General features: G+C 37.4%; 1 protein-coding gene across 1 annotated transcript in view; it reads left to right on the top strand.

Moving 5' to 3' along the window:
- The window catches only part of C7H12orf40 (chromosome 7 C12orf40 homolog), a 60342-nt gene that overhangs the window by 5274 nt on the left and 28295 nt on the right, over positions 1-26773 (top strand). Inside the window, exons 3-7 of the mRNA XM_054718611.1 lie at positions 15021-15060; positions 20385-20523; positions 24034-24166; positions 24550-24598; positions 25518-25706. Of these exons, the coding sequence (XP_054574586.1) occupies positions 15021-15060; positions 20385-20523; positions 24034-24166; positions 24550-24598; positions 25518-25706 (550 nt within the window). The remainder of the gene's footprint in view (positions 1-15020; positions 15061-20384; positions 20524-24033; positions 24167-24549; positions 24599-25517; positions 25707-26773) is intronic.

Raw genomic sequence — 26773 nt, 5'->3', positions numbered from 1 at the left:
AGTTAGTTGATCATGGCACTCTGACCATGAGGCCCTAAAGCAAGCATGTCAAACTCTCGGGCTGCATGAGCCCATAATGAATATTTTTGCGGCTCAGCCAATATAATGGTATGTAAGAAACATTTTAATAAAAATGTAACTTAATTTTTACAATACCCTGTAATACATAATTATTAATAATGAACTACAACGTTCGATAATGACTGATTACTATAATTGTGTTGCATTCATTTCCCTTATGCACCTTATGCGCAGGCACACCATTTCTCTCCACTAATACTAGCAGTGAATGTTTTAGCAGCCGATTGCCACATCATTAGTCTTGTGCTGACTTGTTTGGTGTGCGCAACAGGAAATATTTCGCTTTCGGAGAACAAGAAAAATAGGTTTACTTGCATTACGCTTATTAATTTGTGCAGTTATTCAGTGTGGTAAGTTAATGTTCAAGAAGAAATATTAATTTTTATTAAAATGTTTTATTATTTTATGTTAACATTACTCATTTATTTCGGCCCTTTGTATTCAGCATGTCTCTATCGAAATAAACCTACATTTCTATGAAAATTGAAGCTTTTGTTTTTTTGCGGCCCACATAAACTTAAACCTTGTTTATTTGGCCCGTGTTAGCCTCTGAGTTTGGCATGCTTGCCCTAAATTAGGGTCTCAGAATCCTAGACAGTGCTTAGTAATCACTAGCAGCTGATTGGAGATACTATAGAAATTTTAATTCCTATTCCAGACCATTCTGGAGTACTTGTTTATTCCCCTCTGTTGTAAGGGTTGTTTTTCATTTGAAAAATTTGAGAACCTTTTGGAATTTAACAAGTTAGGAATGTAATAATTCCTAATATAGACAAGGTAGGAACATAATAATTCCTAATATACACAAGTGAAGTAACCGGAGAACATTTACAAAGCTTCCTTGAACAACTCCCTCAAAGCATTCAATATTAATTAATTCAATATTATTTACTTGCCTGCCTGTTTAGGGCATTATTAAGCTGTATGAGGGGATTCTGAAAAGAAAATGATACAATTTCGGTCCACACAAGGGATCTATGGTAGAATGGTGAGATTAGAATTAGGTAAACGACTATAATACTAGATAGCTAAATAGCACTTGTTTACATAACAATCACTGTTCTAAGTGCTTTTTGTATATTAGCCCATTTACTCTTTTTTTTTAATTTTATTGATTTTAGAGAAGAAGGAAAAGGGAGATAGAAACATCAATGATGAGAGAGAATCATTGATTGGCTGCCTCCTGCACGCCCCCTACTGGGGACTGAGTCCGCACCCCTGGCATGTGCCCTTGGCCGCAATCAAACCTGGGACCCTTCAGTCTGCAGACTGACGCTCTGTCCACTGAGCCAAACCAGCTAGGACTAACCCATTTACTCTTAACAAGAACCCTCTGAGGTATGTAAAAATGTTATCCACATTTTACTGATGGGGAAACGGAAGCGCCGTAAAGTTAAGTGACTTGCCCAATGTCACCAGTTTAATCAGTGGCAGAGTTAGGATTTGATAACAATGTGCTTAACCACTATGCTATATAGAGAGAGGAATATTGTGAAGGTGGTACAAATAAAGGGCTGTGTGTATTGAGAGGACTGAGAAACAGGAAATTACAGTAAGCCTTGAAGGATAGCAGTATTGCTCAGAACTAGCACCACAGAGGAGCAGTGAAACAGGTCCTTAATAGTTGAAATTGTCAAACTTGGCATAAAATACTTCTTTCCTGCTTTTCAGTTTAGGGACTCTACCAGTCATACATAAAATGTCTTATGTGTGTGTGTGAGTGTGTGTGAAAGGCAGGTGGCTAAGGGAGTAAGCAAGTGTCCCTTATTTTCCTCTTTAAATTACTTAAAGTGGTTTGACTTTAGTGTTACGGTTTGTAGACATGTTTGCAAGATATAACATTTCATTTCAAACAAATTCTCATTTAGGGTAAAGAGGTTTGGTCTCCGCTGAAACAAATTTCTGTATCTATGGTACCTGTTTCCAATCTACTGTCCCTGAAACTTACTAATCAGTAATAATACTAGGTTTTTCAATTTAATGGTCTGTTCTTTCTTTGTTCTAAAAGCATGTTCTTACTTTTTAAAATTTTTAAATGTCCCTCCCCCTTTTTAGTCCTTTTTTGACAAAATTAAAATATCAATCATTTGTCAATCTTACCAATTTAAAAAATTATTTTTACTTGTTTGACAATCATTGACGTAGACATTTTAAAATATATATATTTTTTTATTTATTTCAGAGAGGGAGAGAGATAGAAACATCAATGATGAGAGAGAATCATTGATTGGCTGCCTCTTGCATGTCCCACACTGGGAATTGAGCCCACAACCAGGACATGTGCCCTTGACCAAAATCGAACCCAGGACCCTTCAGTCCACAGGCCAATGCTCTATCCACTGAGCCAAACCGATTAAGGCTGACCTAGACATTTTAATTATTGTTTTGTACTTTTCACAAGTCATCACTGATAACCTATTATCAGATTGAGGTGTAAATTTGAGAAAGCACAGGCATAAGCACTGATTTTTGTTTTAATTTGGAAAATATTCTCTCTTATTTTCCTTGACTGATCACTGACTTATTTCACCAAATTCATAGCCATCTCAGACAAGAAGGTGGTAGGAAGAGAGGAGAGGAAGGAGATTCTAAAGATGTATTGTAACTAGTCTTTGGGCCACATTGTGCTTATTCAGAAAGAGATCTACTATAGGTCTATAAATACAGCACTACACATGCAGTATAAGAAGAGGTTTTTTTTTAAATTTAGTTAAGTTTATTTTTATAACTTGGACTGACGAATGGAAACAATATCATAAGAAAGACACAGATAAAATCCTGTTTAAATTTAGGTGAGGGAGGGGTTTGCATTTGTAAATGTAGGCCTAGAATGTTTGTGCCAAATATTTTTGAGTGCTATATATCAATTACTTTGCCAGGTGAGGTTACAAAGTAATTGAAATTTAGTTTCTTCTGAGAGATTATAGTTTATTGGGTGGGTGGAAGGGAATATGACATGCCTAATAAGTTTGAGAATGTTTAAGATTGGGAGCCAAAAATACATTATTTGAAAAATAGATATTGTGAACAATAGTAGAACATAGTCCCTGTCCAGTGTGGCTCATTCAGTTGGGTGTTGTCTGGTGCACTGAAAGGTTGCTGGTTGGATTCCTGGTCAGGGCACATGTCCCGGTTTTGGGTTCTATCCCCAGTAGGGGGCATGCAGGAGGCAGTCGATCGATGCTTCTCTGTCTCCCTCTCCCTTCCTCTGTGTCTAAAAATCAATAAAATAATCTTTAAAAAAATAAACATTTCTTAAAAGAGTAATAGAATATAGTATAGTTTTAGCTGAGTGTTTGGCAAATCAGAAACAAGGATAAAATAAAACAAAGTTGAAAAAAGAAAATAAACATTACATAAATAGTTGGAGATACGATTATATTTAAATATTTTACAATGTGTGTATCTACCTGCTTGGTGGTGAGGTTGAAAGCCACACAGAGAAGTTGAAATTTAATCTGTTATTTGTTGAGGAGTCATTCAAATTTGGAAGTAACATGAGGTGGTATTTTATGACTGGGATGTTACTGGTATGTAAGTTGGAATATAGCAGGGAAAAACTTCAAAAATAGTGACACCAGTTAGGATTCTGCCAGGGTGGGGGGAATAATGTTATGTTTTGATTTTCTGGTAAAACTATATATTCTCCAAATTAAATCAATATCAGTCCTAACTCACCTTTTAGGTATCCTATGCTTTCTGAAGTTGGGTTAATTATTAAACCTCTCTATGCATGGGTTATGAGGAGCCCTTGTTATGGGGAAAAAATGCAAAATTGTGACTACAAAATTAGGTATAGGACTTGTAAGGGGCATATATAAATGTAGAGTCTGGAACTGAAGCATAATTAGCTTTATAATAAATTCTTCGCACAGTAAATTAGCCTCTGTCTTTATGCATCTCTTCTTCACCTGTTAAATGCGGATAAATTCACAGTGAACATCATCATAGTTTGCCTGGGATACTCATAGTTTATGCCTGTGCTCCTAGTGACATGCTGAGGTTAGCATTTGTCTTGGAATATATTTTTTTTAAATACTAACTACCATTAATAATTCTATTTAAATGAGCCCAGGTATATTCAGTGAACATCCATTTTTGTTTTAACCTTTGCTATGGTCTGAATTAGTGCATGAGCCTTGTGTGCAGTGAAGAGAGCTCTCATTGTAAAATGTGGTTAAATCTGAAACATCCAATGATAACCCTGACACTTTCCAGGTGGAAAATAACTAATAGCTCCTTTTAAAGACAGTGTGAAGGGCACTTGCTGATAAAGTTTGCTGGGACATGAGCCCTTAGGGACAACTAAATCGGTAGGTACGGTGGGAGAAATATTTTGTGCTGCTGTTCCTGTTGTCCACTTGTACCATTGCAAGCTAAAGTCTGAGATTTGTATAACCAGCATGCCTGGGGGTAGGTCATTAGGAAGCAGGGGAAATTTTAGATTAGGCGTACGTGAAACATTTGCAAGAAATGGAGGCTAATAGTAATCAGTTCTGTCAGAGAGTATACATAGAGTAGTAGGAATGTTGTTGCTACAGTGGTTTTGTCAACAACTCTCTTTTTGTTGTTCGGGAATTCATTTTTATCTTTTTGGCAGCAGGAAGCTCAAATTAATGCTTAATGATAAATTAACTATTGATATTTTGTTTTTCAGTGAACTTGATAATGAACCTATAATTTGTGCATAAAACGTTTGCCAATATTTAGCATCTCCCATCCTTAAGTCATTGACCGCATGACTATCTGAAGACACAAGTCTATTGAAAAAGCATCATCATTTACTTTTAGATATAGTAGTTATTTTAAGGAGATTATTGCTACAGATAATAATTTGACACATGCAACAGAAGAGCATTGAAGATAAAAGTATATCTGCAATGATAATATGAATACAAATTTGGTGAAGCATAGTATATTGGGCAAAATAGGGTTATTACTAAAGTATGTAACCTATGTAGCCATGATGGACTTGGGATTGGTTGTGGATTACATACATATTATATCATAGTTGCATCCAAAGAAGCTTAATATTTTACAAACAGAAGCTGAGATTGTCAAATTTTAAACAGTTTTACATATGCCCAATAATGTAACTGAATTATAATGTTTTTGAGACAGTATTAATTTTGAATACAAAAGGAATACTTGGGCATGTCATCATAAGCTTTCTCTCTGCCTTTCATTAATTAAATTTTGACAAACATTTGAGTCTTTGACAAATTACTCTATAAATCTGTGTGTCCTATATAGTTATTGAATATATTTCTAAGCAGGTTTTCCAAATTTTGTTGACATTTTTTTCAAAACCAGTTGGAAATTGTTATTCAAAGTACCCCATAAATGGAGTGAAAAAAACCCTTCAGCTTTTGAAGCTTTTAGTGAGTTAAATTATTGTAAATAAAGTTTAAAAAATTTAATTGTAACCTGAAAATACATTTATATTGGGGTTTCATTAACATTCTAAAACCTTCCACTGTGGGACTCGGGAGATAGCTGCTCATGTTTATCTTTACAGCCTATAACAGTAAATCATTGTGGGGTTTTTTTTTTGTGTGTGTGAAAATACTGAGAATTCAGTCTCTCAGAACTTATTTTAATTAGGCTCTGTATTCTGAATATTAGATGGATTTTCTGCCTTAGTGAATTGAGTGTTTTTCCTGAATACCTCACCTTTTGTAATCCATACATCTTTAAAAACTCTTTTCTTGTATTAAAAGAATTTATTTAAAAGCCATATTGTTCTAGCATATATCATTACTATTCCTAACACATTAGGTAGACCTTTTTTAGTTTTGTGGAAAGCCAATGGAAGAACTTTTTTCTAGGCTAGTTACTGTCCTGAATCTTAATAAGTCTGCTAGCTAAAATGTTAGAGAATGATGTTTTAAGGTTAATATCAATTTTAATCTAATACAAGCTATAACATATTGTTTTTCATTTGCTAGTTATTAATTTTGTTTACATTTTTCACTTTTAATGACAACTTAAAATATGATCTTAACAATCTGGAAACAGTTTATTTTGGTTGGCACCATGCCACTAAAAAAATTAAGCAGCAAACTAAAAAGCAAAATAAAATAGAAAAAACAAAAAGAACAATTTAATACTAACAATGTAAGGCTTATGACAACTATAGTATTTAATTCCTAATGTGGTTTCAATATCTCCTGTGTATTCCATGTAAAATGTACATTAGTGTTGTTTTTGATATTTCTTTGACAATCTTACTGCCTTTGTGTCTTTTTTGTTTTGTTTTAGCATTTTCCTTTAAATATTTTCTTACTAGAAAGAATAGCAAGAGGCAGAATGCCCTGATACTTTTTCTGTAGTCAGCATGGTTTTAATTCTTTCTGTCTCTCTGTCCCTCTCTCTTTTCCTTCTCTTCCTTTTCTTCTTCTTTCGTTTTCTTCCCTCCCTTAACCTCTTTATATTTCTCTATTTTATTTTACTCTTTCTTTGTTGACAAATAATAATGTAACATATCTATAAGCCTATTTTCCAGAATTGAAAACTTCTAGAGTGTTCTTTTCAGTATGTAGCAATAAGTAGTATGTGTTCTTTACATATTGTGGATATTAACCTCCTATCAGATATATGATTTGCAAATATTTCCTCTATTTTATTTTGTTGATGGTTTTCTTCGTTTTGCAGAAGTTTTTGAGTTTGATCTAGTCCCACTTTATTTTTCCTTTTATCACTTTTGCTTTTGGTTTCAAATCCAAAAAAAAATATTAAGACCAAAGACTAGGAGCTTACCCCCAGTGTTTTCTTCTAGGAATTTTATGATTTCAGTTCTTACATTCAAGTGTTTTTACCATTTTGAGTTTATTTTTGTGTGTAGTGTAAAATAGGGTTCCAGTTTTATTTTTTTTGTGTGTGGCTGTCTAGTTTTCTCCAGCATCATTTATTGAAGAGACTCTGTCTTTTCCCTATTGTATATTCTGGTTCCTTTGTCATAAATTAATCAACCATATATGTGAGGCCTTATTTCTTAGCTCTCTGTTATGATTCATTGTTCTATGTGTCTGTTTTTATGACAATAGCATATTGTTGATTATTATAGCTTTGTGATATTGTTTGAAATTAGGAAATGTAAAGCCTTCAGCTTTGTTATTCTTTCTCAAGATTGCCTTGTCTATTTAGAGTCTTTTTTTCTGTGGTTCCATAGAATTTTTCAGATTGTTCTGTTTCTGTGAAAAAAATGCCATTGGAATTCTCATAGAGATTACATTGAATCTGCAGATTGCTTTGAGTAGTATGGGCATCTTAACAATATTAATTATTCCAATACATGATCATGGAATATCTTTCCATTTATTTGTCTCCAATTTTATCAATGCCTTATAGTTTTTAGTAACTGATATTTTACCTGCTTTATTAAATTTATTCTTAAGTACATTATTCTCCTTGCTGAAATTTATTCTTTTTGCTGCAATTGTAAATATGATTATTTCTTAATTTCTCTTTCTGATTGTTGTTAGTATATAAAACACAAGTGATTATTGTATGTTGATTTTGTATCCTGCAGCTTTACTGAATTTATTTTTTCTAACTTTTTTGATGGTGTCTTTAGGGTTTTCTATATATAATGTCAAGTTATCTGCAATTAAAGATGATCCTATTTGTTTATTTCTGTTTTGGATGCCTTTAATTCTTTTTCTTGCCTGATTGTACTGGCTAGGACTTACTTAGGATGTTGAATGAAAGTGTTGAGAGTGGGCACTTGTTCCTGAACTTAGTGGGAAAGGTTTTAGCATTTCACTGTTGAAAATTATTTTAACTACTAGAGGCGTAGTACACGAAATTCGTGCACTCAGGGGGGCGTCCCTCAGCCCAGTTTGCACCCTCTCGCAGTCTGGGAGCCTGTGATTGATAGCAGAGCCCCCCCCCCCCAATTGATCACCCCACAGAGGGAGGCCCCGCCCACCCGGATGGAGCTCTTTGCCCATAGAGGAAGGCCCCACCCATCCACTGCAGCGCTGCCATCCAGGTAGCCTGAGTCTCCCTCTGCTGGGAAATCGATCATGGGGCTCTGTGATTGATCTCCCCAAAGAGATAGGCCCCGCCCACCCAGCCAGGGCTCCGTGATCGATCGCCCCACAGAGGACCTGCCCACCCGCTGCAATGCCTCCGGCTGGGTAGCCTGGGTCTCCCCCTGGCCAGGGCTCCAGGATTGATCGCCCTGCAGAGGGAGGCCCTGCCCACCTGCCACAGCCTGCTGGTCGGTAGCCTAGGCCTCCCTCTTTGGGGTGATCGATCGTGGAGCCCCCCTGTTAAATCACCCTGCAGAGGGTGGTCTGGGCCTCCCTCTTTGGAGTGATCATGGAGCCCTCCCCCCAATCAGTTGCCCCACTGGCCAGTGGCCTGAGCCTCCCTCTGTGGGGCGATCATGGGGCAATGGTGGGGCCCCCTGACCAATCGCATTGCACGCACCTTGGCTGGCCTGGTGCCAGCGTGTGTCATAGCGTGGTTGTCCAGACAGTTGTTCTGCTGTTTGGCTGTTCAGTTGATTTGCATATTATGCTTTTACTAGAAGCCTGTTGCACGAAGTTTCATGTAATAGACCTTCCTTCACCTGGCTGCCGGCACCAGTTTTCCGCCAGCACCAGTTTTCCTCTGGCCACCCGCTGATCGGAGCGCCTCCCGCCATCTTGTGGTGGCCATCTTGTGTCCACATGGGGGCAGGATCTTTGACCACATGGGGGCAGCCATATTGTGTGTTGGAATGATGGTCAATCTGCATATTATTCTTTTATTAGATAGGATAGAGGGTGCAGGGGTGGGGGCCAGCTGGTTTGTCCTGAAGGGTGTCCCAGATCAGGATGGGGATTCCCTTGGGGCATGGGGCGGCCTGGATGAGGGGCCTGTGGTGGTTTGCAGGCCAGCCACACCCCCTGGCGACCCAAGCGGAGACCCTGGTATCTGGAATTTATTTACCTTCTACAATTGAAACTTTGTAGCCTGGAGCGGAGCCAAGCCTCCTTCTTGCTCTGTGGCCGGCAGCCATTTCTGTTGGGGTTAATTCACCTTCTATAATTGAAACTTTGTAGCCTGGAGTGGAGGCTCTAGGCCAGCCAGGGCAGGTGGAAAGCTTGACTCCTCTGTTGCCGTTGCTGGGAGCAACCCTGGCCTGCTCTCTCCAGCTCGTGGCTGCCACCATTTCTGTTTGGATTTGTTTACCTTCTATAATTGAAATTTTGTAGCTTGAGTGGAGGCTTAGGCCAGCAAAGGCAGGCGGAAAGCTTGGCTTCCTCCGTTGCCTGGGAAACCTTGCTCTCTGTGGCTGTAGCCATCTGGGTTGGGTTTATTTGCATACTCGCTCTGATGGGCAGGTGGGTGTGGCTGATGGGCGTGGCTTGTGGGTGTAGCAAAGGTATGGTCAATTTGCATATTATGCTTTTATTAGGTAGGATTTTTCCTTCATTTTATTTATGTGGATTATCACATGGATTCATTTGGTGATGTTGAACTGTCCTTGCATCCCTGGCATAAATCCCACTTGATCATGGTGTATGATCCTTTAGTGTTGAATTTGGTTTGCTACATTTTGTTAAAAGATTTTTGCCTTTATGTTCAAAAGGGATATTGGCCTGTAATTTTTTTTTCTCATAGTATCCTTGTCTGGTTTTGGTATCATGGTAATGCTGGCCTGGTAACATATATTTGAAAGTGTTTTCTCTTCTATTTTTTAGAAGAATTTGAGGGGGGTTGATATTATTTTTTAGATGTTTCGTAGAATTCATCTGTGAAGCCATCTGGCTCTAGACTTTTCTCTATTGGTTGGTTTTCGAATACTGATTAAATCCCCTTACTAGTAATTGGTCTATGCAGATTTTCTGTCCTATATATTAAAAGCCTAATAAGCTAAGTGTATGACTGTCCATTCAACTGTTTGACCAGTCGCTATGATGCACACTGACCATCAGGGGTAGAGCTTGCTGCTGGGGTACAGCCGATTGGGACTGGGTGAGATGGGCTGGACATGCCCTGGAGCCCTCCTTCGGTCCCTCCCAGGCCCTGATCATGCACTAGTAGGGTCCCTCGGCATGGCCTGCACCCTCTCGCAATCCGGGACCCCTCAGGGGATGTCAGAGAGCTGGTTTTGGCCTGATCCCCATAGGCCAGGCCAGGAGACCCCACTGGTGCATGAATCTGTGCACCAGGCCTCTAGTTTCTTCATAATTCAGTCTTGAGAGATTGTATGTTTTAAGAAATTATCCATTTGTTTTAGGTTGTTCAGTTTGTGGTCTATAATTGTTCACAATTGTCTCTTCTGATTATTGATTTCAGAAAGGAAAGGAGAGGGGAGAGAGATAGAAACATCAATGATGAGAGAGAATCACTGATCAGCTGCCTCCTCAGGGATTGAGCCTGCAACCCCACTATGTGCCCTGACTGGGTATCAAACCTTGACCTCCTGGTTGACACTCAACCACTGAGCCACACTGGCTGGGCCTCTTTTGATCTTTTTTTAAAAAAATATATTTTATTGATTTTTTACAGAGAGGAAGGGAGAGGGAGAGAGAGTTAGAAACATCGATGAGAGAGAAACATCCATCAGCTGCCTCCTGCACACCTCCTACTGGGAATGTGCCCGCAACCAAGGTACATGCCCTTGACCGGAATCGAACCTGGGACCTTTCAGTCCGCAGACCGACGCTCTCTCCACTGAGCCAAACCGGTTACGGCAGATCTTTTTTATTTGTATGATATCAGTACTAATGTCTCCTCTTTAATTTCGAATGTGAGTCATCTTTTTCTCTTATAAGCTTAGCTAACAGCTTGTTAGTTTTATTTATCTTTTCAAAAAGCCAAATAATAGTTTCATTGATCTTTTCTATTGTCTTTTTTTGTCTCTATTTTATTTATTTCCCCTTTGATATATAAGATAGCCGTGCTTCTGATAACTTTGTGTTTAGTTCTTTTTCTGGTTCCTTGAGGTGTAAACTTAGGTTGTTTATTTGAAATTTTTTTTCTTAGTATAGTCATTTACTAGTATTGCTAGCGTCTTTTATCTTAGAATTGCTGTATCCCATAAGTTTTTGTATGTGTACTTCTGTTTTCATTTCTCTCAAGGTATTCATTTTATTTGTTTATTTTTTTACCCATTAGTTGTTCAGGGGCATGTTATTTAGTCTCCATATTCTAGTAAATGCATTATTTTCCAGTTTTCTTCTTGTAATTGATTTCTAGTTTTATACTGTTGTAATTGAAAAAGATGCTCAATATGATTTCAGTCTTCTTAAATGTATTGAGACTTGTTTTGTAGTAATATATAATCCATCTTGGAGAATGTTTTTGGTGTGCTTGAGAAGAACGTGTATTATAATGCTGTTGTATGAAATGTTCTGTAAATCTATATTAAGTCTATCCGACCTAATATGTAGATTAAGTTCAATGTTTCCATATTGATTTTATATCTGGATGATTCTGATTCCCATTCTGATGTATGTAATTTTTTTCCACAACAAGCAATTCTTCAACACCAGCTTGTTATCCTACCATTCACCTCAATTCTGACAGTATCTACTGGAGGTAGTGTTATATTCCACAGGTTGAGGGCTCAGTCCTGTCAAACTCTCTTAACCTACCCTCTCCCTGCCCCCAACTTCAGTCACCAATTGCAAGTCCAAAATGTCACCTGTGCTTCTGACAAACCAGCTATAGATTGGAGATTCCATGGCCCCCTCCTTGAGTTGAATTAATTTACTAGAGGAGCTCACAGAACTCAGAGAAACATTTTACTTACTAGATTACAGGTTTATTTTAAAAGGGTATAACTTAGGAACAGCCAGTTGGAAGAGAAACATAGGGCAAGGTATGGGGAAAGGATATGGAACTTCCATGGACTCTCCAGGTGTGCCCCTCCCCTAAATTTCCACATGTTCACCAACCTGGATTTTATAGAGGCTCTGTCACCCAGGCATGAACTTGGACCTCAAGGCCAGCTTCAAGAGCTGAATATGACAGCTGCCAAGGAAATTGAACTTGATGGCAGTTGGAAAGCTATTATAATTTTTGTTCCTGTTCCAAACTGAAATATTTCCAGAAAAATCCAAGTCTGGCTACTATGTGAATTGGAGAAAAAGTTCAGTAGGAAGCAGGTCTTTATTGCACAGAGGAGAATTCTGCCTAAGCCAACTCCAAAAAACCTTACACAATATAAGCAAAAACATCCCAAGAGCTGCACTCTGACAGCTGCATGTAACACCATCCTAAAGGAGTTGGTTTTCCAAAGTGAAATTGTGGGCAAGAGAATCCACATGAAACTGGATGGCAGCTGTCTCTAAAGGTTCATATGTATAAAGCCCAGGAGAACAACGTGAAACACAAGGTTAAAACTTTTTCTGCTGTGCATAAGAAGCTCATGGGCAAGGATGTTAATTTTGAATTCCCTGAGTTGAGTTTCAGTTGTAAACAAATGACTACATAAAATCCCCATCTCTCTCTCTCTCTCTCTTTCTCTCTCTCTCTCTCTCTCTCTCTCTCTCTCTCTCTCTCTCTCTCTCTCTCTCTCTCACACTCACACACACACACACACACACATTTTGTCTTTCTCTCTCAATCACATACAAAGAAGTTAGTGACCCAAAGAAATAGGGGTTGCAGAGCATCTTTTGTAGTTGCAGGCAGTTGCAGGAGCTGGAACAGGATTGCATTTTCAGGGACAGTAATGCCAGTGATGCCAGGGAAGGTATGTTAATTTTGAATTCCCTGAAGCTCTATCTGCTGAGCCAAACCAGCTAGGACCCAATTTTCTTTTAGTACATTTATTTTCTGTTTAAATTAGCCAAAAATGCTTCCAATTTCTTGTAACTAATTTAATTTTAACTGATGTTGTCTCCGTTTGTAGTGCAGGTAATTGAGAGTGACTATATTCAATAAAAACATTTAGACATAATAGTATAGTACGACTTAGTAGCATTGGTTGCCTTAGTAATAACTGAAAATGTTCTGTTTAAAAAATTACCTTTGACTTACAAGTCAGGATCCCTTTTCACTTTCACTGTGGTGTAGTGACGAGTAGGCTGATCTGGCAGTTGGTCTTGAATTCTTAATTAATTTTTTTAGGCACATAGAATAGGGGTAATTTGGAGAGAGCCATGAGTGTCCTGTACAATGGAAAATCAGCCTGAAATAAAGTCACTTGAATTATACACTATTTAGACTTTGGCATGTTCCTCATTCTACTGAGCTTTATAATGTGGAAACTGCTTATAGAATTGATATTTATTATCTCTGAAATCAGGATTAATTAATGTTATTGCTGGCTCTGTCATACTTCTTATATTTCTGAACTTTGAAAAGTCACTTTGCTTTCTATGCCTAAGTGATGGAGAATAAACTAAATTCTAAGGTCCACTCTAGACTTAGCATTTGACAAGTCAGTGAAATGTAATTTATTTCCTTTTTTAAAAATTGAATGCCAATAGTACACTTCTGATGCTACATGGAGCTGAATATACCAAATTTTTGTGCAATGAGCTCAAAATGGTCAGTTAAGATATAGCTATTAGGAAATATGTTAGAGGACAGGTTCAGTAGGGGGAGAGTCTGGAGGTATTCAGTAACTCGTATTCACATAGCTTATGAAAACCATTTGGAAAAATGAACAGCTTTGTATAGTTACAGTTCACATACTTAGAAAGCAGTATACTGCATTGGTTAAAAACTTCAAAATTAGAATTCTTGGCTTTGAATCTGGGCTATACCACTTAGTATGACTGTGGGGGTAGTTACTAAACCTCTCTGTGTCTTAGTTTCTTCATCAATAAAATGGGGATAAAAATAGAACCTACCTTATAGAGTTGCTGTGGTGATTAAATGAGCTTGTACATATAAAGTATCTGATGTATCTGAAGTGGTGCAAGACATGATACTCATTAGCAATTATCATTTTTGTTATTACATAATCTCATGTAGCTAAGAAAATTTTATCATTTTTAAATTTTTGCACAGATCTTGAATTTGAGACCTTCGTTTTATGTATGCTCAAAATATTATTTTGTGCATATCTGCTTATATTTATAGCATTCTACTATTGCGAATAGAGCAAATATTTTATAACCAGTAAATACTGTACTATCATTGTAATTCAATGCAGTGTTTGGCACAATGATCTTAGTTGTGAAGGACATCCATAATAACTAGCTATTTTTTAAAGAAGATATATGATTTTTAAGTAATTGATATATTAGTGTAACTAAAGTTGCTCTAATGAAAAATTTAACATTTCCTTATATCCTATATAAGATTTTGATATTTTCTCTCTATTCCCTGTTGTTGTTTTTTTTAGTACTAGTATAATATTAAATACAAAGAAAGGTGAAGAAAATAACAGTGTTGACCAAAAATATTGGTATCAGATGAGAATATTTCAGTGATGTATCCTTTTTGTAAAAATATATTTTACTGATTTTTTACAGAGTGGAAGAGAGAGGGAGAGAGAGTCAGAAACATCGATGAGAGAGAAACATCAATCAGCTGCCTCCTGCACACCCCCTACTGGGGATGTGGCCGCAACCAAGGTACATGCCCTTGACCAGAATTGAACTGGGACCCTTGAGTCCACAGGCCAATGCTCTATCAACTGAGCCAAACCGGTTAGGGCAGTGATGTATCCTTTTTAATAATTAATTTCTCCTTGCTTATATTTATTTTATAATCCATACTTATTTTTAATTATTTATCATAGGTCTATAATTTTTTTATTCTTGGATTTTCTAAGAAAATTATGTAGAATACTATACACTATGCATATTTTAACAACATTTTCATAGTTTCTTTTCAGAAATAATATAATTATGACTACACTTAAAAATATTTTTTATCACTGCACTTTTAGTTGTAATTCCAAGTCTTCAATTCAGCTGAAGTGACAGTTATTTTAGAGACCACTTCTTTAATTGTTATATTTTTTATCTTTCTCTTTTCAGGACCAGGGTTCTACTCAAGCAGGAAAAGAGAAAGCAAAAGGTAAAAAAAAAAAAAAACACATTTATTTTTATTTGTGTTAGCTTTATGAGAAAAGTGATCTTTTGAAGCATTTTTTCCAGGTTTATAAATTCTTCTAAGTGAAATTGTAAAACCATCTTCCTTTAGTCCAGTGATGGCGAACCTCTGACATGCGTGTCAGTGCTATTTCTGATGACACGCGGCCGCATGCCGAGGATGAAACATTTATGTTATTTAAACTATAAATATCGTGAAATCATGTTTTTTCCTCAAAGTGACACACTACCCGAATTATGCTCAGTTTTTTGGCGAAGTTTGACACACCAAGCTCAAAAGGTTGCCTATCACTGACCTATTAGCATCCTGATTCAAATCATCATTTATTGCCTCGAGTAATATAATGGCCTTACAACCTAAATCCCACTTTTTAAGTTTTTTTTTAATTATATTGATTGTATTACATAGTGAAGTTGAGCATGTATCTACCTTACAACTGAGCCGTATATATTGAAAGAAATTCTTCCATATGTGCACTTTGAGACATGTACAAACTTGTTTGGATCATTGTTGTTAGGTAGCAAACAAAACAAAAAAAAAAAGAGAGAGAGATAGAAAAGAAGAAAGAAAGGAAAAGGGCAGGGGAGGGGATCATCCAAATGTCCTTTATCAGTGGAATGTTTAAATAAAATGTGGCATACCTAAGTAATGGTACAACAGTGGAAATATATCAACTATGTACATGTAATTAAAATAGACTAATCTTAACAACATAAAGTTGGACAAACAAAGCAACTCACAGAAGAATACAGGCAGTAAGATTCCATTTACCAAAAGTTCCAAAACAGACAAAAATATGTTCAAAGATAGTAAAATTTAGAAAAAAGTAAGAAAGTGATTACTATGAAAGCAGGATAGTTGGTAACTCAGTGAAATGATACCTTAACAATTTAGTATTTCCTTTGTTACTAATGAGGCTGATTATCTTTTCATTCAGGTTTCCTCTTTTGTGATGTACTTTTTCAAGCATTTTGTTCACTTTTTATTTGGATTGTTTGTCTTTTTTTACTGTGACTTTATGTATTTAGGACTTATTTGTTAGTCATGTTTGTGTACTCTGTGTCTTTTATTTTTACTTAATTCTGTCTTTGAAGTAAAGTTTTTAATTTTGTTTAGTTGAAGTTATCAACTTTTTCTGCTTTATTTTTACACCTTGTGACCTGTTCTTCACATAGTGGTTAATACAATTTTTTAAAAGCACAAACCACAATTTATCATTCCCTGGCTTAAAAGCCCCAATTGCTTTTAAAGAGTAAAATCTAATTGAACCATAGCCTGCAATGACCTGAAGAATCTGCACCCTGCCGGCTTCTCTGACCTCATTTCTTACCACTTGCCCTATTGTTCATTGTATTTCAGCCACACTGCCCTCTTTCTGTTACTCTTCTTTTCTTCTGTAATACTCTCCCTCAAGATATTTGCATGTCTGTCTTGTCAACAGTTGTGTCTCAGCTAAAGTATCTCCTCTTAGATTGATTTCTCTAATCACTCACTACATCTAAAACCTTTCCACCCTCCAGTCCCATTCTCTTGTACCCTCTTTTATGCATCACTCTTTTCATAATATGGTATTTTCTTGCTTTTTTTACTCTGTTCTCCTCCCCTTCCATTAATGAAAAGAGAGATCTTACTACTTTTTATCATGTCCTGTGCCTTGAACTGTGACTAGCAGTAATATAGGCACTCAATAATAAATATACTAAGAATGTAATCTGTTCCCAGACTGTTTTTAAAAATAATTTTAGTCTAGTTGGGCTATTCTTTTGAATATTTATAAGAAAGGGAAAGACATGATCCTTTCCCCAAGTGTTGTGCTCTAGTCATGTCACTTTCCTATTCTTTGAAAATTTCATATTGCTTCCCCAAACCTCTTCCCAACCCTATTCTTTATCCCTTCATACTCAGTAGATGCTCTTGTCTCATATCTCAGAGGAAATAGCAGCTATTGGATGAGAATTATCTGAGTTTCTACCACCAGTTCTGTAAACTACTTCACATCGTCACCCATCTTCTACCATTCCCTGTCAACTGTAGACTTTCTATTGGTATTTCAGTTATCTCCTATTAAAACAAGTAAAACCCTCTGTGGATCTGTTATCTTTCTTGCTATGCCCCTTCACTCTTATCTCCCATTTGCTTCTCAATCCATTACACTATACAGCTCTTAGTAATATCAAAATTGAATTTCATGTTGTTCCATTTCAAGAATATTTTTCAGTCTAATTAGCTTTAATATGTCATCATCTCCTGCACAGTTTTTTATTTCCTTTATTTTTTCTTATAATTGACTAGAGGCCCAGTGCACGAAATTCGTGCACAGCGGCGGGGGCGGGTGTGTGTACCTCAGCCCAGTCTGTACCCTCTCCAATCTGGGACCCCTTGAGGGATGTCCGACTGCCCGTTTAGGCCCGATCCAAGTAGGATCGGGCCTAAACGGGCAGTCGGACATCCCTCTCACAATCCAGGACTGCTGGCTCCCAACTGCTTGCCTGCCTGCCTGCCTTCCTGATTGCCCCTAACTCCTTCTGCCTGCCAGCCTGATCACCACCTAACCACTCCCCTAACAGCCTGATTGATGCCTAACTGCCCTTCCCTGCAGGCCTGGTCACCCCTAACTGCCCTCCCCTACAGGCCTGGTGACCCCTAACTGCCCTCCCCTGCAGGCCTGGTCCCCCCCAACTGCCCTTCCCTGCAGGCCCAGTCGCCCCCAACTTCCTTCCTCTACCATCCTGATCACCCCTAACTGCCCTCCCCTGCAGGCTTGATCACTCCCAACTGCCCTCCCTTGCAGGCCTGGTCCCTCCCAACTGCCCTCCCCTGCTGGCCATCTTGTGGCAGCCATCTTGTGTCCACATGGGGGCAGCCATCTTTGACCACATGGGGGCAGCCATCTTGTGTGTTGGAGTGATGGTCAATTTCCATATTACTCTTTTATTAGATAGGATACGTCAATTACAAGAACCATAGTCATTTTTTCAAGGGGCGGGGTTGGGGGGTAGGGAGGGTGAAGGGGATATTTACATGCTGAAAGTCCTGTCATTTTATTGCTGAACTATATAGTGTAATGCTTTTAAAGACATTTAAATCCAAGTTGGGGTTGCACATCATTCAGATGAAATAGACAGTAAACAGGTACCTTTTATCTGTGGTTAATTTACATAACAATGTAACATTTACTTTTTGCTTGATAGCTGGTGAGTCTCTTACAGGTCTTACAGTATTTTACAATCTTAAGAGTCTATTATAATTAACAACTAGTGGCCCGGTGCATGAAATTTGTGCACGGGGGTGCAGAGGGGTGTCCCTCAGCCCGGCCTGCACCCTCTCCAATCTGGGACCCCTCGAAGGATGTCCTATTGTTGGTTTACAGGGATCGAGCCTAAACCGGCAGTCGGACATCCCTCTAGCAATCTGGGACTGCTGGCTCCTAAATGCTCACCTGCCTACCTACCTACCTTGCCTGATTACCCCTAATCACTCTGCCTGCTGGCCTGCTCGCCCCCAACTGCCCCTTGCCACCGGCCTGCTTGCCCCCAAATGCCCCCCCACGCTAGCCTGATCACGCCCAACTGCCCCCTTGCCGGCCTGCTCTCCCCTGACTGCCCCCCCTGCTGGCCTGCTCATCCCCACCTTCCCTCCCACTGGCCTGCTCGCTCCCAACTTCCCCCCTGCTGGCCTGCTCACTCCAAACTGCCCCCCCCACTATCCTGATCACCTCCAACTGACCCCCACTGACGTCCTGCTTGCCCCCAACTGGCCCCCTGCTGGTCTGCTTAGCCCCAACAGCCCTGACTTCCACCAGCCTGATCACTCACAACTGCCATTCCATCCTGGCCTGATCACCCACAACTGCCCTCCCCTCTTGGCCTCTAACCGCCTCTTCCTCGGCCCCGCTACCATGGCTTTGTCCAGAAGAACGTCCATAAGGTCTCCTGGAAGGTCTCCCAGTCTAATTAGCATATTACCCTTTTATTAGTATAGTTAGAGGCCTGGTGCACAGGTGGGGGCCGGCTGGATTGCCCTGAAGGGTGTCCCGGATCAGGGTGGGGGTTCCTAGGTATCTGGGATTTATTTATCTTCTATAATTGAAACGTTGTGGCCTTGAGCGGAGGCCAGGGCGGAAAGCTTAGCTTCCTCCAATGCCGAGGGCAATCCAAGCCTTCTGCTCGCTCCAGCTCCATGGTCGCCTCCATCTTTGTTGGGTTAATTTTCATACTCACTCCTGATTGGCTGGTGGGTGTGGCTGGTGGGTGTAGTGGAGGTATGGTCAATTTGCATGTTTCTCTTTTATTAGTGTAGATATTCTGAAATGTTACTGTGAAAGAACCTTAACTTCTTGGAAAAGTGATACTACCTTTCACATTAAATTTTTTGCCACATTGGGCTTTTCTTACTTTTGATATCTCACATTTATAATCCATGTTTATGGTATTGTATTGTGAGTATTTGATGGAAGAGATGTTGCCACAATTTGTTTTAGTGTCTAATATATAATAGTTGCTCAGTAAATGAATTTTAAACAAATAAATGCCTTTGAACTTGGTAAATTAAAGATGTAATCTGAAAAAAAAAGAATGAAGATAAGGAAGAATAATTATAGTCCAAACAACCAAGAAAAAAAATAAATACTGGATGAAAATGATAATTATATGCAAGTCTGGTTTAAAAGAATGTGGAAGTAATGGAGGTATAACAAAGGGAATTAAATTGGCTTTGGCTGGAGATTAGTTCTCACAGGCTTTCTTTTTTTTTTTTTTAATATTTATTGTTGAAAGTATTACATATGTCCCTTTTGTCTCCCATTGTCCCCTTATAGCCTGCTCCTCTCCCCTGTGCCCACAGGCTTCTTTTTCTTTTCCTCTTTTCATTTGACTTTTAATTGCCCTCAGCTGTGCATATTTTTAAGGCTTTTTATGTCAGTAGGATAGCATAACTTGTAGAAAAACAAGTTTTTAGCCTGTTAGATTTGTTTTATAAGACTTTAAAACTTTCTACATACACATAATTTTAATCTTTTGATACCTGGGAATAATTTTATAAAGTTCTGTTTTAAAGGCATTCATTTAACAAAAGAAAGATTATAACTGGTTGTGAAATTTGGAGTCTTTAGGCAAATTACAGGTCATCATGAATAAATTTAATTTATATGTAAACATATAACAGGGGTGTCACAAAAATATAAAAATATCAATTAAATTATTTAATAGCATTATTGCCTTTTGCTATTTATTTTTCTGCTGGAAATATTATGGTTGCTGCAGTAATTTTTACATTTTTAATTATTTTAGGAATATTTTGAAAAGAAAAGGTTCAAATCAAAAATGAAGTTATTGGGAGTTTTATCACCTGTCAAAAATTCCGCTGTCAGTTTAGACCTCCTTAACCTATATGTGGTAAATCAGATCTCTTGCCAGAAGAAAACACCTGGTAAGTAATTCTAAATAGCATTTTCTTTTGAATTTGATGTGATTATAGCATTTAGTTTTCTAATAAATTTATAATTTTAGAGCTCAAACGATGTGGAAAGTAAACTAATTGTATAACTTGGTTGTCCTCTTAAATTAGAAGCCTTGTAAATTCTTTGTTTTAAAGATATATATATCTACACTAATAAAAGAGAAATATGCAAATTGACTGTACCTCTGCAATACCCACCGGCCAATCAGGAGTGAGAATGCAAATTGACCCAACAAAGATGGTGAGTTAATTTGCATATGTTGGTACGAAGCAGCTGGGATCGAGACAGTTCCAAGCACCCTGGGTCCCAGACAGGCACCAGGCCCTGCCCCCAGGGACCTGGGACTATCGCTGCAGGGCGAGAGCAAAGTGGGCAGCTTGGAGAACTTTACACAGTGGGAGGCTGCCAGAAGGAGAGCAGAGCGAGAGCTGGTGGCTTGGAATTAATTCACAGTAGAAAAAAAAAATGATTATGGAAAAGAAATAGGTGTGACCTGTTTAGATTAAAGTAATCAGGTACACCTTCTCGGTGATGGTGATGGTGATGGTAACATGTGAGATAGAACAGAGTGTGAAACTGCCTGGGGTCAGAAGCAGCATGTGGCCTCCAAGGGTGTGAGGAGTCCAGTAGTGAGAGCAGGCAGGGAGTGGGACATGGGCGGGAAATTAGGTGAAAGTGGGAGCAGAGGCCAGATGTCCACCATAGTTTATTCAGATAAATCTTAAAATAATTACTTCGGCATGCCCAGCCTGCATGGCTCGGTGATTGAGCATGGACCTATATACAAGGAGATTGAGGTTCAATTTCCTGTCAGGGCACATGCACAGGTTGCGGGCTTGATCCCCGGTAGGAGGCATGTGTAGGAGGCAGCTGATCAATGATTCTCTCTCATCATTGATGTCTCCAGCTCTCTCTCCCTCTCCCTTCTTCTCTGAAATCAATAAAAAAATATTTTTAAAAAATTACCTCGCAGCCTGAGTTTTCCCTAAGTCATGTTTAGTTATGTTAACCATTATCACTCCAGAACTAAGTGGTGTCTGTGAATGGGTTTAACCAGCATTCCAACCAGGTGAACACTGTAATTGGTGATAAGAATGTAGTTACAAGAACTCGTAGTTATCTACATGACCCTTGATGTTCGCTAAGGTATGTCAGAACATTGTACTAGGGCTAAACAGTGTACTTTGCACTTAAAAAGAAAGTGTTTTCATAATACTTTTTTCAGGAAAATAATGTTTATTAATGTAAGTTGTTTATTTAATAATCCTATAGTTTGTTGTCTATGAATACACACCCATACATACATAAAATTGTTATGTGGGCATAAATGAGTTGATGGAATATAAATTAAGATTACATATGTCCTTACCTATTACCTAGCCCAGTCCTGGACTTATATTTAATAAATATTAGTTTATTTCCTTCATCTTTTACATGCCAGGCACTGGATTAGACACTTTATTTGTATCTTACATAAGACAGTAAATTTATTTTATTTTGCCTTCATCCACATAAGAATGGGGAATATAAAATTATTTTCAAGTCTCACAAGTAACATTATTTTATACTATAAATGGAAGTGTCTAAAATACCCTGGAAATGTAAGCTAAAATGAAATACATAGCAAGAAGATTTTATAACTTTCTATAGGAACGCTATGAACAAATGTATGCCAGTAATTTAGATGACTTCCACAATTGGTGTAAATTATTATACACAGTGGGGGAAAAGTAGGCTTACAGTGGTTCATATGGAAAAAGACATACAGGTTATGATTATTACAATAGCTTTATTAACTGTTTTGCATATTCATAACTGTAAATCTACTTTTGCCCCACCCTATACATAGGAGGTTTTTACAACATCCTGGTAACACAGCCAATTTTTCCCTACCTACAACCTCTTGCCTATCACCTGAGGCAAGGGTGCTCAACCTTGGCTGCTTATGAGGATCACCTGGAGAGCTCTTAAAGTCTCCTTGACCAGGCCTCCTCTGAGATCAAACAACTCTAATCTCAGGGGCAGGGGCCTGGCATGTCTGCCTTGAAAGCTCCCTGGGTGTTTTCAGTTGGGTGGGCAAAGTTGAGAATCACTGTGCCAGGGTCCTCTGTGTAGCAATGGAGGACTATCTTAAAAAATGCATGCACTTGGCTTTTTAAAAAATGTCCCTTTTCAAATCCTACTCTGCTTTCAAGTCTTCAAAAAATTGGCAGCTGCATTGTGAAGCCTTCCCATTTGACACAGGCTTTGATATTCAATCTGCTCTGTGCATAACTTTATTATAGCTCACACAGAAATAGTCATTCCTAATGGGAGGGAAAATGAAATATTAAATTGAAGGCAAGTTCCTTGAGGGCAGGGAGACAGATGGATAGATGATAGATAGGTAGATAGACAGATAGAGGTATCCTATATAATAAAACCTTAACATGCAAATCAACCAAACAACAGAACAACCGGTCGCTATGAGCGGGGCCTAAGCTGGAAGGTGGACATCTCCTGAGGGGTCCTGGACTGAGAGAGGGGATAGGGTGCAGGCCAGGCTGAGGGACCTCCCTCCCACCCCCAGTGCACAGATGTTGTGCACCAGGCCTCTACTATGTGTATGTGTATATATATCTCTGAATGCATAATAATCTGGCCACTCAGTTTATATTCTATATAATAAAAAGCTAATATGCAAATTGTCCCCTCGACCAGGAGTTTGACCAGCAGGCAGTCCGGCCAACTGCCCTATCCCCTCCCCCTGGCCAGGCTGGCCGGACCCCCACCCATGCACAAATTCATGCACCAGGCCTCTAAAAAAAAAAATATATATATATATATATATATATATATATATATATATATATACACATATACATATATATATGTATATATATATACACATACATACATATACACACACATATACATACATACACACACACACACACACACACATACACACACTGAATGGCCAGATTATTATGTGTTCAGAGATCATAATAATCTGGCCACTCAGTATATATATTGATTTCAGAGAGGAAGCAGGGGAGAGAGATAGAAACATTATCTCTCTTTTCTTATATGAACATCAACTGAAAATTTAGAAGGGTAGAGGAAAAGGATATTTTTCCTCCTCAACAACAATAAACTTTATTAGTCAGGATTCATGACTACAAATGACAGAATTTTAAAATATATATATTTATTTAAAATATATATATTTACTTAATCTTAGCTAGGGAAGGCTTGGAGGGAAAAAAAGTAGAACTGAATTAGTAGAGCCCCTTTTATGAGAAATATGTAGGATGAAAAAGATGATTTGAATGATCTGTGATAGGTAATGATTTTTTTAGCATAAATGGAATATAGATTGTTTTAGTGAATTTAAGATGTATATTTATTTAATGAACATAGTATATCAAACAGTGCTTTTAAAATATTTTGTCATCCATTTTTATTTTTAAATTATAGTGTGTGTTTTTTTGTTACAGAAACTATGAGAAAACCAATCCATGTGAATATGAACAGAGACATAAAAATGCCCCTAAAAAAGCATGATTTAGAACTTCCAATGTCGCCTCCCTCTGTACCATCTAAACTCTGCATTGATGATATAGAAAGCAGGTGAGTTTTGGCTAGGTTAGATATTATTAGTATTTAAATATATCATTATTGACACTGTTTTATTCATTGAAAATGTACAAAGGGCTTCTTCTTCTACCTCCAATTTTTGTTTTGCTGTATTATTAAACTATTAAGACTTTTGTTAAATAACCTAATGTTCATATTCAGTATTTTGTATGCATAGTTTGACTTTCCTTATTGTAAAAATGTCTCTTTAGTAAAGTATAATCTTTATAAAACTCAGTCATAGTATGTCCCAGGAATTATTTGAGTTTCATCTGTCTTTGTGTATTTGGATAGAACAGTATGAATTTTAAAGTATGTATAAAAAGCCAATTTTATTGCCATGTCTATTTTTAATCTTAAATTTTCATTTTCATTAGTATACACCATCAAAGACTGGGAAGCAAGGAAGAACTGGGCCCGGTTCAGGTGAGAATGAAAAAAAATTTTTATAAGTTATTTTAACAAATGTGGTATCCTGCCAAATAATACATTTTTTTAATATGAGGAAAAAATAGTTATCCTTAAAAAAAACTTTACAGTCTTTAAAATTATTATTTTAAAAGTTTTTAATGTAAGTTAAAAGTTTTTATCTATACGATAAAAATATTTTAGTTGCCTGCGTATGAGAAACCTTTTGGAGTTCTGGTAATGTAGACTAGGCCTGTACAGGTATAACATTTGATTCTGCTTGTTACTGACATACTGCAAAGGATAAGTCATTTAGGGATTTCTCTTTGGGTTCATGTGATAATTGGCAATTTATCCTTCAGGTATAGTGACCAGATTGTTTTATTTTATATCAAATTATGATTTTCAGAATTCATGTTATCTCAAGATTATTTTTCTTTCGAAGTATTGCAAATGATTATTTTTTTAGCAAATAATATTTTAATCAGTTAGAAAATGCATAGATTGTGATTAAAGCCTGAAATTTTAAGGTCCAATACCATATTATCTTCTTTTTCTTTTTTTGAATTGCCAGAGTTAAACTACATCAAAAATATAATGGCAATAATACTAAAATCTCTTGGAAATCTTTTCACCTGAATTTGTATGTTAATGAAACACGGATTTCCTGTCATTAGGAGATGACAAGCAGGAATGGAACTTTAGGGTGGAGAGGCCCAAGGGTGAGAAAGGCAGATGGAAGGAACCTTTTAAGTACACGCTTAGATTATAACTTCTCTTGTCTTAATGAGTCCTGTCAATTACTGATGACTTGCCTTTCCTTGGGACTTTTCCTCCAACCTATGCATGCTATGACCTATTCACTTCTCTTTTGACTTTTGTCCTCTCTAGTTTATATATTTTTGAAATTCACATGATTCTATCTTCTTTTCTATAGTTGTCACAACTCATGGACTCATATAGAATTTTCGAACCTCAGTTCAACAGAGTAGAAAACTGCAGTTTCACGCTATCATCTTTTTCTGCAGAATTATCTTCTAACAGAAATATTACAAAACAAAATTTCGTTCCCCAAATAGCACCTAGTCCTCAGAAAGTTGCATATGAAAAAGAACAGAATGAGCAGGTATCTTTGAACCATTAGTTCTTAGTATTTTATATCATTATATTTTTATGGTATTCTTTCTTCTTTTATAAATTAAAAAAATATCAGTTGTGAATTGCTATAGGTATAGCCAAATTAGGAGATAAAATTAAGTATAATATTTCCTCTTAAGACAAAAGCTTAATTCTCTTTACTAGATTATGAATCCAAACACTGCAATGTTCTTTAAAAATCTCTGAAACCATCATCCTGTTATAAAATTGTTGATAGTGAAATTGAAAATTCAGTATATTTTATAGTAGTTGATGCTTATAATCACAGTAAATGACTGGTTGGTATGAAAAGGGTCCTGTGAATAGCAATACATAATTTCAACATGTCATAGTAGTCTGTTAAAGTATGAGCTGTGATAGCTTGAAAATGAGAACTGTTCAAATACATGTTAATTAAAATTATACAAATAGGAATTATTGCTAATAATGGATTACTGGCAATATGCCTTGATATTTTCAGAGGGAGATATATAGATACTAGAGGCCCAATGCACGAAATTCGTGCAAGGGGCTCGGCCTCCACCCACTTCAGTGGCTGCCTCTGCCCCGGCCCCGCCTTGGCAGCTCTGTCTGGAAGGATGTCAGGTCTAATTAGCATATTACGCTTTTATTATTATAGATACCACAGAGAAAAATTTGGAGGACACTCCTTGGGTTCAGATGAATCTTCCCCTAATTTAAGAAGCAAGAAAAATCAGAAATAGATAATCTAACCCTATGCCTAAAAGAACTAGAAAGAGAACAAGAAAATCCCAGAGTGAGCAGAAGGATGGAAATAATAGAGAGTGGAAATAAATGACAGAGTCTAAAAAACAATATAAAAGATCAATGAAGCCAAGAGTTGGTTGGAACTCTCATTTCTTTGTTTCATAGCTTATAAATAAAATATACTACAGGTATAAGTTATTATTGCTAGATAGATTAGCATTGGATCAATATAAAATCTTACATTTATATGGTACCTTCCACATTAACAAATAGATTATTTCATCTACTTTTCACAACAGGCTTCACATATTTTCCCCTGTTGTACTC

Source organism: Eptesicus fuscus, chromosome 7, assembly GCF_027574615.1.
Source record: "Eptesicus fuscus isolate TK198812 chromosome 7, DD_ASM_mEF_20220401, whole genome shotgun sequence".
NCBI classification, from domain to species: Eukaryota; Metazoa; Chordata; class Mammalia; order Chiroptera; family Vespertilionidae; genus Eptesicus; species Eptesicus fuscus.
Note: the sequence above shows the minus strand (reverse complement) of the source record. Positions and strands in the feature narration are given on the sequence as shown.